This window comes from Condylostylus longicornis, unplaced genomic scaffold, assembly GCF_029603195.1.
Source record: "Condylostylus longicornis isolate FDR11 unplaced genomic scaffold, ASM2960319v2 ptg000001l, whole genome shotgun sequence".
Taxonomy (NCBI): domain Eukaryota; kingdom Metazoa; phylum Arthropoda; class Insecta; order Diptera; family Dolichopodidae; genus Condylostylus; species Condylostylus longicornis.
Window position 1 is genome coordinate 1,467,998 of NW_026577970.1, and position 14,555 is coordinate 1,482,552.

General features: G+C 25.9%; 3 protein-coding genes across 3 annotated transcripts; 2 read left to right on the forward strand and 1 right to left on the reverse strand.

The window, feature by feature from the left end:
- Window positions 1-1,090: 1,090 nt before the first annotated feature.
- On the reverse strand, window positions 1,091-10,534 carry LOC129606151 (protein SMG9). The gene is made up of 4 exons (XM_055516701.1): window positions 10,395-10,534; window positions 9,306-10,332; window positions 8,976-9,243; window positions 1,091-1,503 (listed from the first exon to the last, which is right to left on the reverse strand). The coding sequence occupies exons 1-3, from the start codon at window positions 10,434-10,436 to the stop codon at window positions 9,017-9,019; spliced, it is 1,296 nt and encodes a 431-aa protein (XP_055372676.1). The 5' UTR covers window positions 10,437-10,534; the 3' UTR covers window positions 1,091-1,503; window positions 8,976-9,016.
- LOC129618824 (uncharacterized) lies at window positions 4,053-8,962 on the forward strand. Its single transcript, XM_055533840.1, has 3 exons — window positions 4,053-4,073; window positions 6,496-6,816; window positions 7,152-8,962. The coding sequence occupies exons 1-3, from the start codon at window positions 4,053-4,055 to the stop codon at window positions 8,835-8,837; spliced, it is 2,028 nt and encodes a 675-aa protein (XP_055389815.1). The 3' UTR covers window positions 8,838-8,962.
- A 1,562-nt stretch (window positions 10,535-12,096) lies between the features above and the next one.
- LOC129618833 (myb-like protein X) lies at window positions 12,097-14,281 on the forward strand. Its single transcript, XM_055533852.1, has 3 exons — window positions 12,097-12,145; window positions 12,545-13,239; window positions 13,296-14,281. Exons 2-3 carry the CDS (start codon window positions 12,558-12,560, stop codon window positions 14,279-14,281), a joined length of 1,668 nt encoding a protein of 555 aa, XP_055389827.1. The 5' UTR covers window positions 12,097-12,145; window positions 12,545-12,557.
- Window positions 14,282-14,555: the final 274 nt, after the last annotated feature.

The window sequence follows — 14,555 nt, forward strand, 5'->3', positions numbered from 1 at the left end:
TTCAGTAATTTTAAAATAAAAGTTTAATAACAGATAATTTGTTGAACGATACAGATCTTTATTATCAAATTGTTGCAAGTCGTTTCGAAATTAATTTTTGGATGTAGTGTAGTAGGGCAGTCAGTCTAACGAAACAAGCAGCAAAAAATTATGGGATACGCATAATTTTAAAATATAATAACTCATTCTCCAAGCTTTCAAGGACAATAGACTTAAAAAATAATCAAAAACAATTAGGAAACACTTTTTTTTTTTAAATTTTCAATTATAAATGAAAATGATTTTCAATAAATTTCATGGGTTAAATGACATTCTTTAGTCCTCTATATTTATCTTTTTTTTTATTCAAGAGTTGAAAAAATATCTTTTGACTAAAAAAGATTCGTTTCTAATTTGAGAAATACATGTACGATTACATTTTGTTTAATGGTATTAAATAAATTGATACATTAAATAGATTCATATATATATATATATATAAGTGTTGCGTCAATTTTAGTGTTGTCATCGATGCATATAAGTATGTTTATGTAAAAGAAAGATATTATCAATAGGCCAAACAAAAAATTATGTTAAAGGGTATATTCAGGATTTTGAATTTAGGTAATATGCATTGTAAAATAATTTTACGCACCAACACCACGTATTATATTAGCAAAATAAAGTTAAGGGGGTGAATTCTGACAATCTACAGAAGTGTGTAATTCTTACAAGAAAAAGTTTTATACGAGTACAGTATAATATGTTTAAATATCCTTTAACATGCTGTTCTTTATAAGCCCCAGGGATCAATTTATCACTTTTAAGGATTATCTATTTGGAATTTTTATTGTATTGAATTATTTAAAGTTATACTTTTTTATATGATTTTTTTTACTACATTTTTTGTATTTATTTTTTTTTTGTTTCATTTTCAACAGTAAAATATCTTACGTTAACATTAAAGTAAAAATAACTGTTTAAGAGTCTAGTATTTGTATATTTTTTAATTGGAAAATAATTAAGTTAGAATTATTTTGTAAAATTTTCTTAGACTTCCTCTAGAGGCTGTAATTTCAAAAACTCTAGTGAAAGTAAGTGTACTTTAAAATTTTTCAAAACATTACAAAACATTATTTCGAATTTTTAAATGAAATTAAAAAATTTAATCTAATACAAAAAATTATTGGTATAGTACATACAAGATTTTATAATTCATTTACATATCCAAAAATTGAAGGCTTGTTTTCATTAGTTTTATTTCACCTTTTCCGTATATATATATATTTCAATATTTTTATCCACAGCTTTCTCAATACTGCCTTTATTTTCAAAAGAAAATGCACAAATTTTTCAACAGGAATTCATATAAAATATTTACTAGTATAAGTCAATTTCCTCGTCGTCTCACTTTCAATTTGCTATAGAAACTTTGTTCAAGCTGCATTTTTATCATTTTTTATTCTTAAATTCTGTGATACCCAAATATTTGATTCGAATCCAAATTCTTGGTCTGGCTCAGACCTACAAAACAGATAATAAAAAAAGAAAAACATGAATACAATATATAGATTCATTTTAATTTCTCATTGACTAGATTTAATATGAATTTCGTTAATAAAATTAAGTTTGTTTTCTTAAAAGTAAATCTACCTACAGTTATTTAATTTTGTTTTAATCGAGACTAAAAAAAAATAGCTAATGTAATAGAATTTTTATTTTTTGATTTTTGAATTGGCGATACGAGTGTACATAAGAAACTCGTAAATTTTTAAATAAAATATGAAAACTTTTTCATCTCTTCTAACACATCATTGATAAGTAATAAAATAAATCACTATAATGTTGATTGCTCTTATCTCGTAATTAAAAATTATAAAAATATATAATAAATTACCAAAATTAGTTTACTCTTATATGTTCAAATACAGCTTCAAAATAAAAATAAATTTTTTAGTAAATTTCAACAGGTTAAAATAAAAAGTAATAGCAAAAATTTGTTTCCCAATTTGTCTAGAATTGGTTTATACAACCCGATTTATACAATCCGATTTATACAACCCGATAAAAAATTGGCATATTTGGTATCATTTATTACAAATTGAAAAACTTAATTAACATAAAATTGTCATATTTTTTCCAAATATGAGTAAACAAAAACAAAAATATTTGTTCTGAATATTTTTTTTTACAATTGAATCCTGTTTTTTATTTTTTTTTTTTTTTTCGTATATTTTCAAATAAATTGTTCTTTTTTTAAATTATCATAAAATTGCAATGGACATGTGTTAAAAGTAACTTTGTTGTTTTTTTTTCAGTATTAATCCATTAAGAATTGCACTTTCAATTTATATTTACTTTTGTAGAATAAATTTTTTATGAAGAAAACATTCGTACATATTTCAACTTTCGTGTTTTAACATTTCTTCCTCTATTTAACCAAAAAATATAATCCGATAGTCATTTATCATTGACTTTTTTTTTATATGGTATAAATTAGATAGAAAATTATAGGTAATTCCTAAATACTATGAAAATTATTACAAGCAAAAAATGAAATAAAAAAAAACCAAATAAGAGAAGGGGAATACGATGTTATAAGGATAATGAGGATAACAAGAATAATATTGTTTTAGTTACTTTAATATCTATGCGTATACTTGTTTGATTTTTCTGTTATGCTTAATACTTAATTGTTTAATTGGCCCATTTAAATGGTATTTAGGCATCTGTTTCAAATGCAATATTATTTATTATTAAATTATGTATGTATTTGAAATTAAATAAAATTTTATATTTACTTTTTTATAATTTTTTTAATACTTTGATTTATAATAAGTTAATACATTTAATATTTCAAGATTAATTATAAATAAATTGTATATAAGCGGGAATTTTCTTTAGGAAAAGTATGAACCAAACAAAATTGTGTAAATACGATACGAAATTTTTTTTAGTAGACCCTCAGAGATACAATAATTAGAAAAATACACATTGACGTACGTTACATGTTTATATCTTAAAAAATTAGTAAATTCTTAGGGAGATTATTAAAATTTCTTTTTAAATTATGTATATGAACATTTTAAAGTTGATAACCAATTTGATATCAATTTTTGGAATAATTTTGTACATTGTATAAAAATTATCTTTTTTCTGGACTACTAACCAAAATGCTCGAATACTTTACAATTAAGAGCGTCAAAAATCTAAAAATTTAAATATGTACATTTTTATTAAATTATTGTAACTATCATTTCATTTCTTGAATTTCTTTATATGATATAATTTCATGTCGGAATCAAATTTCATTACATTTATCAAATTGTGTTTTAATTTATAAAACGTAATTATTTTGTGTATTTATTTCGTGTCAGCATATGTCTTTCTTTGTTGAAACACACGTTCAAACATACGTTCCACAAATATTTTATATTTTTACTTTGATTTTTTGTTTTCATAATTTATTTTGAAAAAAATTTATGTATGACTTTACACCCACAGGGTGATAGTTTTTAGATAGTTTTTTGAGTTCAATACACTTCACAAAATTCAATTATAAAAAAAAAAATTTGTGAATTCAAATCAAGATTTTGGCAGTACCTTTACAAAAGGTTTTAAAATTGAAAATTATTTTTTACTTTTATTTTAATTGCAATAATCATAAAATTTAAGCAAAATGAAAAACAATAAATTATTTACTAAACAATAATTATTAAGTAATTTATTTTATTGTTTAACAATAAAATAAATTAGTTAATAATTATATAAAAATAAATCACCAAAATACTCCGCTTTTTACTATAATAAGTGAAAAAAAAACATTTAATAAATTTTGACAAAAAATTTTTGAAATTGCCATAAACTGCTTTAAAAACTTAAAAATACGCAATTCAAATGGAAGAGTCATACTTGCTATTAACTTTAAAAAACCTGTAAAAATAAATTATTCGTTTTACTTACAACTTGACTCCCAATTTATTTACTGCTTTGGAAATTGGAAAATTTCAATTTTTTTGAATTTAATATACTATCACCATGTGTTTCAATTTTTTTATTCTAGAAAGCGAAAAATGGGTTCTACTGTAATTACTGTAATTAAAGTATACTGTAATTAAATCGATTCGTCTTTAATAAGCTCATTCAAAAACACCTGTGCTATTATGGAAGACGATTTCACTTAATAGATATTCTATACATACAATGCATAAACATGTTTAGCGTAGATTGTCGACTTTAAAGTTATTGAACAGGATTCTGAGTACCGATTGCCGGCTTAATCGATGATAGCTGTTATTGACCTAAAAAAAATTGTTTGGTTCACCGGTAATTTCCTCATTTTGAATTTAATATAAAAGAAAGACTACCAAATTTGCTAAATGTCTTTCTTTTGTCAACTCAATTTATTAACTCAAATAAGTTTTTTTAAAAACACTGCAGGATCACAAGATTTTCGGTTTCACTTTAACAAAGACTACATTCGTAGAAAATTTGCAATAAAACTCGCATTATACCCTGCCTGCGTAGTTTCAGTATATTAAATACCTCTATACTCATGGAATTTATGTATATGTATACAAGAATCTTCAACACACGTAGCAATATTATTCCTACATAAATTTGCACATTATTTTCACATATGAACATACATACATATAACATTATTTATTGAATTATGAAAAGCAAGGATTTTTATATTTTTTAAATACGTACTTTGTAGATATAAAAAAAATTAAATGATTTTTATTTTATCTGAACTTGCAAAAAAATTTCAAAAATTCAAGAGGGGTTGACTGTTTTGTTACATAAAGGTTTAAGATTTAATCCTAATAATAAAAATTATCCTTAAATATGTTTTGGTTCGTTTACATAAAATATTGAGCGCATAGAAAAATTCGTACACACCGTAAAAAAAAAAAGAAAAAAAAATTTAATGGAAGCAATTGGAACAAGTGCTTTACATGAAAAGTTGACGATTAATGTAATTTCACGCAGTGTCTACTTTTAAAATTGAATTTATTATTTTGGTTTATACATATACATACATATACATACGTATTTATAGATACTATTTATACATATACATAAGTATATATAAAAATAGAAGAATAATCAAAGGGAAATTAAATGTTAAAAAAATCCTAAATTTTAGGCGAGAACTACATTATAAGATCGTATATAAGATTTAAAGTCGAACCCGCTTGTAAGATATGTTTACTGACAATTTCACACATTTTGCTGACTACATTAAGTTTTTCCTAATAAACCAAATTAAAACACTTTTTTGTTGTATACGAACTCAATTGCGTAACAAAATGTAGATGGCAGCAAAATGATCTATTTATAAAGTACAGACGTGTGTGGCCAGGAAAGAAACTTGTGATCCTTTGGGGAAATATTTATTTAAATTTTAGGAAGTGATTACCTACTGATCATACATAAATTTTCCATTTAACTTTTAATTTTACTTAAAAATTTTTTAACCATAAGTAGAAATTTGGCTAGAGATCTAGTTTTCAATTTTTAATAACAAAAATTTAAAAACTATAGGTAATCACCCGACTCGAATACACAGTATATTTCCAAAAACAATCTTTGAATTTTTCGAATATCAATACATTATGTCAATAGATTTGTCTTTTGAACAGAGAACTTCTTCACAGATTTGACGGGTTTTTGTATAAATTTTTTTTTCACAAATAATTGTATTACATGTGTATGTTTGTTGTATATAAATTTCAAAACGATTGACAAAAGTTTTATATCAGTTAACAAAAAATTGTATTTGAATTCTATAGTGGGAGTCAATGTATACCTTACTTTAAATTTCTATATAGTAATACAATCAATTTGATTTTTTGATTATTCAATATTTAAGAGAAGCAGATGTCCATTGTAGTTTTATTCAAAAGGTTGTCCAGATAATGATACCTAAGTGTTATTGAATATCGCAATTCCTAAGAGAATTCAATTGATAATTTCTACATATGTATGTATGTATTGCTTTTTATATATTGATTAAAGAAATAAACATTGGCTTTTGCTTGCCGTAGTAATAAAATTAATAAAAAAAATTAAAAACTTTTTCCTAATCTGCAATCAACAGACAACAAGTAGTGTCGTGCGTAATTACTGAGATTATATTATTTATAATATTAAAAGTTCTGTGTTTCTATAAGTAACAATATATATTATGACAATATATTTATAGCAATATAATATTATGCAATGTATCTATATTTTTATTCACATACATATATAAATTATTCACAGAATATAAATTGTACTGATTTTTTTTTATTAAGAAAATAATCAAGAATTAAATTTAGCCCCTTAGCGGCAGAAAGTCACTTAAATAGTGTTATATTCGTTATTATTTCAGTATCTTTCCAAAACAATATTTATAAATTATTTTCTTAATTTCTTTTCTATTTTGTATAAAATGTACCCATTTATTTAGCTTGTATTTTAATTTTCTTTTTTTTTCGCTAAAATAAAAAATGAAAATGTTCACAGTTTGATAAAGAATTTGCACCTCGAAGGCTTCGTAACTGGGAGGTACCAAAAGTTTTCCCAAAAAGACCATTACAAAGATACGGTAAAACAAAAATAATATCTGATGAGAATGGCCATTTACTGCCGCATATACCAAGACCAAAAACCAGTCCGTGGGGAAATTTCAAGAGTACATGGCAATTACCAGATAAATTGTCGCAAAAACAAATTGAAGATATGAATTCATCATTAACTAACAAAAACAAATGGGCAACGCGTAATAAAAAACCGGACACAAAATATTCAGAACACCCTAAATCAAGGAAAATTAAAAAAGCTAAAGTAAACCTTTTTATCATAAATATTTGTTTTGATTGAGTTTTGTTTTAACTTTGAAGTTTTTGAGCTGATAATCTAAATATCTTAATTATTCTATATATATTTATTCTTAAAGGAGTAACCGGAATTTGTTGAAGAATTGAAAAGTGTTTTTAATAAAGAAAAGAATGTTTAATTCAGTTTTATTTTGAATGCTTATATCACAGTCGTATCACAGATTTTGTTTTAAATTTCCCATATAGCACAAATGAATCACATTCAAATGTTCAAAATTTTAAATTGATTTACAGATATAAATAAACATAAAAATTTTTTTCTTTATTTCGTTTTACTTTCAGTCGTTAGATTTAGAATACGTTCCAGGTGATTTTACAGAACCAAAAGACCAACATCCATCTCGGGAACTTTTGCTAGAACAAAAGGAACTAAGAGATCAAGGTCAATTACCGAAATTAGATAAACCTGATGAATTTTTTCTTGAAAAGCATCAGTGTAACGATAAAGTAGCTTTACTAGCTACAAAAGAAAAGGAAAAGCGAAGTCCATCTCCTCACGTTTTAGGAAAAGATATTGATCCAACAGACGTTCATCAATTACGACAAGCTTTAGGTGAAACAAACATTACAACAGACGACTTAGACAAAATGCGTTATTTATCTGTAAAACCTATTCCGGAAAAACCTAACTATCGTACACCGTCACCGATTATTCCTGCAAAATATAATTTTCAAATTGCTAGAAAAATGCATGCAGAAAATTTAGAACATCAACCTTTACCTGATCGTATTACGGATGAACAATTTAAAAAATTAGAAGCACAGGGTTATAATTTTCCAGGGTTTGCTTTAGATTTTGTCCCAAAACCAACAGCTGTTGGTGTAGGTGCATATAATGTTGGTCCAACACATTGCACGAAAATGAAAATTTATCGCCCGCAGACATGTGGGGTAGTTCCAAAACCTTTAAGTCGTTACAACAAACAATACATCAATGTACACAGACCTGGAACATCAGTGGTAGACAAAAAAATGGGCCAAATGGATTTAGCCATATGTTGGGATTTTAGACCTGCTGATTCAAATGATGAACCAAAATGGACCCGTCATATTGATGGTACCGAAGATGATGCGGGACCTGCGGTTTTTCAAATTGTCACAACTCCTAGAAGTCCAAAACCTAATGAAACAGGAAGATCTGGGGGAGTTTTTACAAGTACCTTTGGAGATCCAGGATTTTTCGATAAAGATATTATTAAAAAAAAATCGAACTTTGGTGGGGAGAAAACAGATTTAAAATGTACTTGTGGTACTTCTCCAGTTGTGTTTCCTGAAGAAATGCAACAAGCTGTTGCACAATCTGAAAATAATAACTTTCGGTCAAAAAGTGCTTCCAGAGGGGATATTTTAGTAGATAACACAAAATTATTTAAAAGTTCTCCAAATTTATCAGAATTTCAAGTAAGTGAATATGCACCACAATATTACAAAGAAAATATGCACAAACTTAATGACAATAATAATAACGATGAAGACTTCGAAATAAAAGAATATAAACCAAAAGTTCAATCATACGGTAAAGTTTTGCATTCTTGTAATAAGTACCGTGGTAAACCTAAAGAAGTTCGAGCAAAACAACCAAGTTTTCTTAAAAAAACAATGCGTCTTTGTTATAAAGTAGCTCCTCAACCATATCCTGAAGAAAGTGAGAAAGCAGAATATAAGAAAGCGTTTAAAGCCGGTGCTCCCAAACGAGATGTTACCGGAGGAATTAGTTCTGATAGCGGTTGCAGTACTATGTCGTCATGTTCAACAGGGACGAAAATTTTAGTTGTCCCTAAGCCGAGAAATCCATATATGAGAAAAAAATATGATATTAGTACATTAGTACCACCGTTTAAAAGTTATAAGGGCGGAGCCGGACAAGGTGGTTACCCGGAACATTGGAGATTAGCAAGCGTATACCAACATTCTTACAAACCAATAGAACAAAGAAAATGTATGTTTATGGATACAATTTTTAAATAGAAAATTTAGATTGTAATTAATCAATTTTAAGGAAATTTCTTGTTAATTTGCGAATATGATTTTTAAGAACTTTAATTATTATTAATTATGTAAATAATTGAATATAAATTAATATAATGTATAAGTAAAAAAACTCACTGTTCATTGTATCATATTAATAAATATTTATAGAATTAAATTTAATTTTGAGCATTCTGATCAGTATGAGGATTAGTATGTGCCCTTCTAATCTCTTCATATTTTGACAAATAAAATTCATTTTTTCTCATACAACTATTTGAAAATATTTCAAACCATAAAGCTTCATTGTATTCACAATTTAATATATTATTCCTTGGATTCATAAAAACCCTTTGCCGCAATTCGTCCATTAATATATCTAAATTGGAAGAGTAAAGTTCATTCTCTAAAATAAAGCAAAAGGTCTAATATAATTTCTTCATAACTTATAAATACACTTTTAATTACCTGTAATTTCTGGAAATATAAAATAATTTACAGTATCATTTTCCATAAATTTGGATCTCTTCTTATTGTCCCCTGTTTGTCCAAAAAATATCTTTAAATTAGAATCCTTAAAACAATATTTTATCAAGTTTTCATATTTCAACTTTGCATCCGCTAAAAAGTCCTTATATTTAGCATGGTTCTTTAAGAACAAGATATTTGGTAAGTGGTCACTCGAAAATGATTTTGAGTCTGAATCGCTTGGTTTACATAGTTCTGCAAATTGCAATAAACGAACCAAATTTAAATCAAAGTAATCGTCTTGCACAACAATTAGCAAATGACAAACGGTTAAAAGTAAAATGATTAAATTAATATCTTCCACTTCATTTGTTGTGGCATCTTTTTTACCAGGGTTAGACAAAATTGGAGGCCCATCTAAAAGTATCAAACGATCCTTGGTAATAAACATATGTAATGATTCAGTTCTAGGAGTTGATGGTGACTTTCCGGATTTAAATTTGGTTGGAAATACTCCTTCACGATTCTTAAAAAATTTTTTATAAATTTCTTCAGCGTTAACGGCTATAGAATCACTTGTGTCAGCAAAATCTAAACCAGATTTTGGCGAAGCTAAAAAGTTCATTATCGTTGACTTGCCAATGCCTTGACGTCCAATCACGCCAACAACTAAAAAATCTGTATTCGATTTTATTAGAACTTTATTCGTGTTAGAATTGACTTGATTGTTAGCTAATGATAAAATTGTTATTGGTTTAGTCATTTGTGCTACACTTTGACCAAATTGTGATTCTATTGGTTGTGAGGTACTGGGTGATATATTACTTGTAACGGAACTCGAAGCTGTTGGCGTAGATGTTGCGGTAGAGCTTGAGAGATGTTCTTTATTTTGCAAAGCTGCTACATTGGAATTTAGAAATTGGATATTAGAATCATTACCGCTTAATAATGTAGTTTCTTTATCTTTAGCTTTTAATAATATTTTCGGTTGAATAGGAGGGTCTTCAATTTGTTTTGCAGATTTGTCCTAAAATATAAGTTTATCACAGTCCAAATACAACTATTGAACCATTTTTCTAAATTACTTACCTTGTAACTGCTGTATCTGCGATTTCTTCTATTTTCAGACATTTTTATGTAAGTTGTAAGAACGTAAACAAACGCTCGGCTATTATTTATTTAAAAACAAAAAATCATAGTTCTTCAATATTTAGTTTTTTATTTCACTAACAAATGTCACATGTTTCACTTAGGTTGTCAAAAATTAACAATTTATCTATGGTAACAATACGATAATGTTTTCGAGTCTTGAAAATTGTGGACATGCCTCTTTTTTTGTTTTTTAATGTAATAATGCAAATATTTGTTACTCCATCTATACATCATTAGTCAAACTAAAAAGCTAATTTTGTTAATAGAATATAAAATCTTTTTTTTAATTATAACGGTTTGTACGCAGCTCTACCAATTACATATTAGTATTACAAAATAATAATATTTAGTGGGTATTATTGGATGATTATTTATATTAAATTAAATGGGCTGAATGGTGTTTTTGTGGGAACTGACCGTTGACCGTTCTACTAGTTTTATTTCATTTGAAATTTTACTAATATAGTGGATATAAATCTGAATTTGAAACGAGAGTACTAGAACAATAGACCTATTAAATTCATTAATTGGTAGTAAAAAAATATTTTCTTGCCAGAATTGAAAAATAGCAAAATTCCCATTTTTAGATTCTCCTAGAAAACTTTATCACCGAAAGAAAATAGAGTATACTGCCAAATTTGTTTGCAAGATATACCAACCATCGATGTAAAACTCATTGTGTAAACACAATTATCAAGAAAATATCCACTATAAAGAAAATATCAACGAGGAGACGTGAACCCCCTTATACTAACAGTTTTTTCAATAAATATAGTTTAACATTAATTTGTTAGTTTCTGAGTTCCAAAGAATAATTTCCTGTTTTAGACCTAAGATTTTTTATTCTTATTCAGAAAACGAAATGTGAATGAATGAATGACATTAAACATAGGTATTGGGTGAATACCGATATCATACTCCATAATATTATTGCAATATTAGTGTTATCCTACCAAATAGTACTAAAATATCTACATATTAAGTAAGAAAGAAAAGTATAAATGAAATGGAATAAATTCCAGAAACTCAGTTTTAGAATTTTTAAAATTTCAAACCAATGAAATAGGAAAATAATGTTATTTAAACTGTAATCTGTTGTGGCTTTTTCTGCACTTACTATCGCACTCAAGGTCATTCTATTAAATCTTTCTGTTTTTCAAATCGAATGACACGAGCTTTAAATATATTTATCTTAATTTCCAAATATTGAAATATTTAAACTTTTTTATAACACGTTTACATAAAAATTTAATTTTAAACCTTCCAGTTTTTTTAAATTAAATGTGTTTTGTTGTGTTTTGAGTAAAAATTTCAATTAAACAAAAATAAATTTATAGTAACATTACACCAATGAACTTGACCTTTTTATTCTTGAAATAAACAAATATATGATTTTTTTTATTATTGTTTAAATAATAAAACCTTAAGAATTGCAGTGATGTGCAAATTCTTTTTTAAAAAACTTTATAAAGATAAGAAATCTATTGCACAAAATTTTAGTTTATTTAAATTATTCGAGTTAGTTTACTTATTATATTTTAAAATTTTTAGTTTTTTTCTTATTATTTAAAAAAAAAAACTTTTTTAAAGGTTTATATTTAATATTATACAAAAAGAATAATGTTAATTAAAATAATTTTTATATTGTTTGCATTTATTTATTTAGCAGAAAATGCTTGTCATAAAAGGTAGTTATTCCGAAAAATTTTGGGATTATTTTGAAAACTTAATATTTGTCTCAAGTTTATAGAACGTTAAAAATATGCTCAAATTGTTATTTACTGAAAATATATCCTTCAGAAGTGTTAAGTTTGTATTCAAATATAACAGACGCTTAGTTTAATCAAACAGCTTCATGAAATATGAGCTTATTCGGGGTGCCGATTCACTAAGTGATAATGTTATTTATCGTATAGTGATATTTAAAAATTCGATATTACTATTGTGTTCTATTTTATTCAATTTTCGATAATAAAGTTTTTTTAAAACTTTTTCGATAAATATCACTATCAATTGTAAATTGATATTTAGAATAAGCACCATTATTTAACAATTATCTATTAATTTATTTAAATTTTTTCCTTTAGAGAAAATTATAGAATGTCGTTGAACGACCTCAAATATAATGCTCAACTAAATTCTCAAAGTGAGGTTGACATGAATGATTGGAATAATATATTTGATATTTTAGAACAAATCCAAATTAATCAACCAAATTATTTAAAACAGTTAATTCAGGAAAATCAGTATTTAACTGACATTCAAGAAAATGAAAATCAGCCGATAACACAAGAAGAAGCTGAGTACTTGGAAACTTTAAGATTTTTGGGTGAACTTCTGGAAAACAACAATATAAAAAAACTTTGTGTAGACAATTCTAAAAAATTCCAGGATAATTTTAATACTAAATTGGATACTTTAAGCTACGAAAAAACTCCAAACATTAATGCAGAAGATAATTTTGCTCAAGAAACTGTTATAAAACCAGTGCATTTACCTATGGAAATTCAAATTAATCCAACTGAAAGTGAACTTGTAGAAGACAAAGCGCAAAATAATAAAAATATTGAAGACAATTCTAAACTTAAACGAAGTTTAAACCAATTAAAAAAACAAATTTCACCACTTACAAAATATAAACGTGAGGATACGAAGTCTCAAAAACAGGAAGAAATTGTTGAGTTAGAAACAGGTAAAGGGGAACAAAATGATCAAAAGATAAAAGAACGTGTTGTCGGTTCCATCGAAGAAGTTCAAACAAAAGATGAAGTCAATTCAGAAAGTATTAAATTAAAATTATTTTTATTAGAAAGTAATAAAATTATTATATATATTTAGCAGAAAGCCAATTAGAGAAACCAGAAGAAAATGGAGGTGAAGAAATAAAATATGATGAAAAACAACCAAAATCTACCGTTAAACATGGGAGTAAAGATAAAATCCAAAATGACGGTAAAAATTTCGAATCTGAAAAGGAAAAAGAGAAGTCTGTTCGAGGAGACCAGCAATCTAATAGAAGTGGTGGAGAAACTGATTCAAGAGAATCCAGAAATAAGGACGACGATAAAGGAAATGTTAAAGAAAATTCACCCAAAGAACTACATGAAATCATTATTGACAGATCAGATAATGGAAGAAATAATGAGAATCAGAAGGAGGAAGAAAAGGAAAATGAGAAAGATGTTAAGAAAAACAACAATGATAATGACGATAAGATCAATAATAAACAGCCTGTTTTAGAACAGCCTACTGACAAACAAGAGCAAGAACAAGAACAAGATGATCAAGATAAAGCAAAAGAAGATGAAAATATAAAAAAAGATAAATCGAATGCAGAAAAAAGTATTACGAACAATGAAAAAATTGAGGATTCTAAAAGAAATTCCAAAAATGAAAACACAGAAACAGAAAGTAAAGTTGAAAAAAAGAATGAAAAAATAAATGAATCCGATAAAGATTTGAAAGAGAATGTTGAAGTAAAAGAAAATGTTGAAGAAGATACAAAACAAAATAAAATGGATCAAGAAGTGCTGGTGGAAGACGAAAAAAAAAGTAAACTAGATAGTGAAAATCAAGATAAGAGTAAAGCAATCATTAAAGAAACTGAAGAAAGTAATAAAAGAGAGAAAGAATTAGTTAAAGAAACGGATAATGACGATGAAGCAGGGAATAATAATAGGAATGAAGATGAAAAATTAGATGTAACAAATGTTTCTGAAGATAATAGCGACAATAAAAACGGAAACAGTATTATTAAAGAAAAAAATGAAGAAATACCAGCTAAATTAACATCACATATAATGAAAATCCCCCGTAAAAAATGAAGTTCATTATTTTATTTTTAATATCTTGTTTTAATTTTTATTTCTTTTTTAATTATTACTTGCATATATTGTGGTAATGTACGGATCTTTATATTAAATCAATTATTAAATTTGACTATTTATTTATTTTTAATTAGTGTTTTACATTTTTACAAGATTTTGTGATCAATTTAAATATTTTCCAAGATAAGAGTGTATTAGAGAAGGAAAATGAATCCGAAAAAATTTGTGTCTAGGTAAATACATATGTAAATATGTATGCAATTATTTAAGT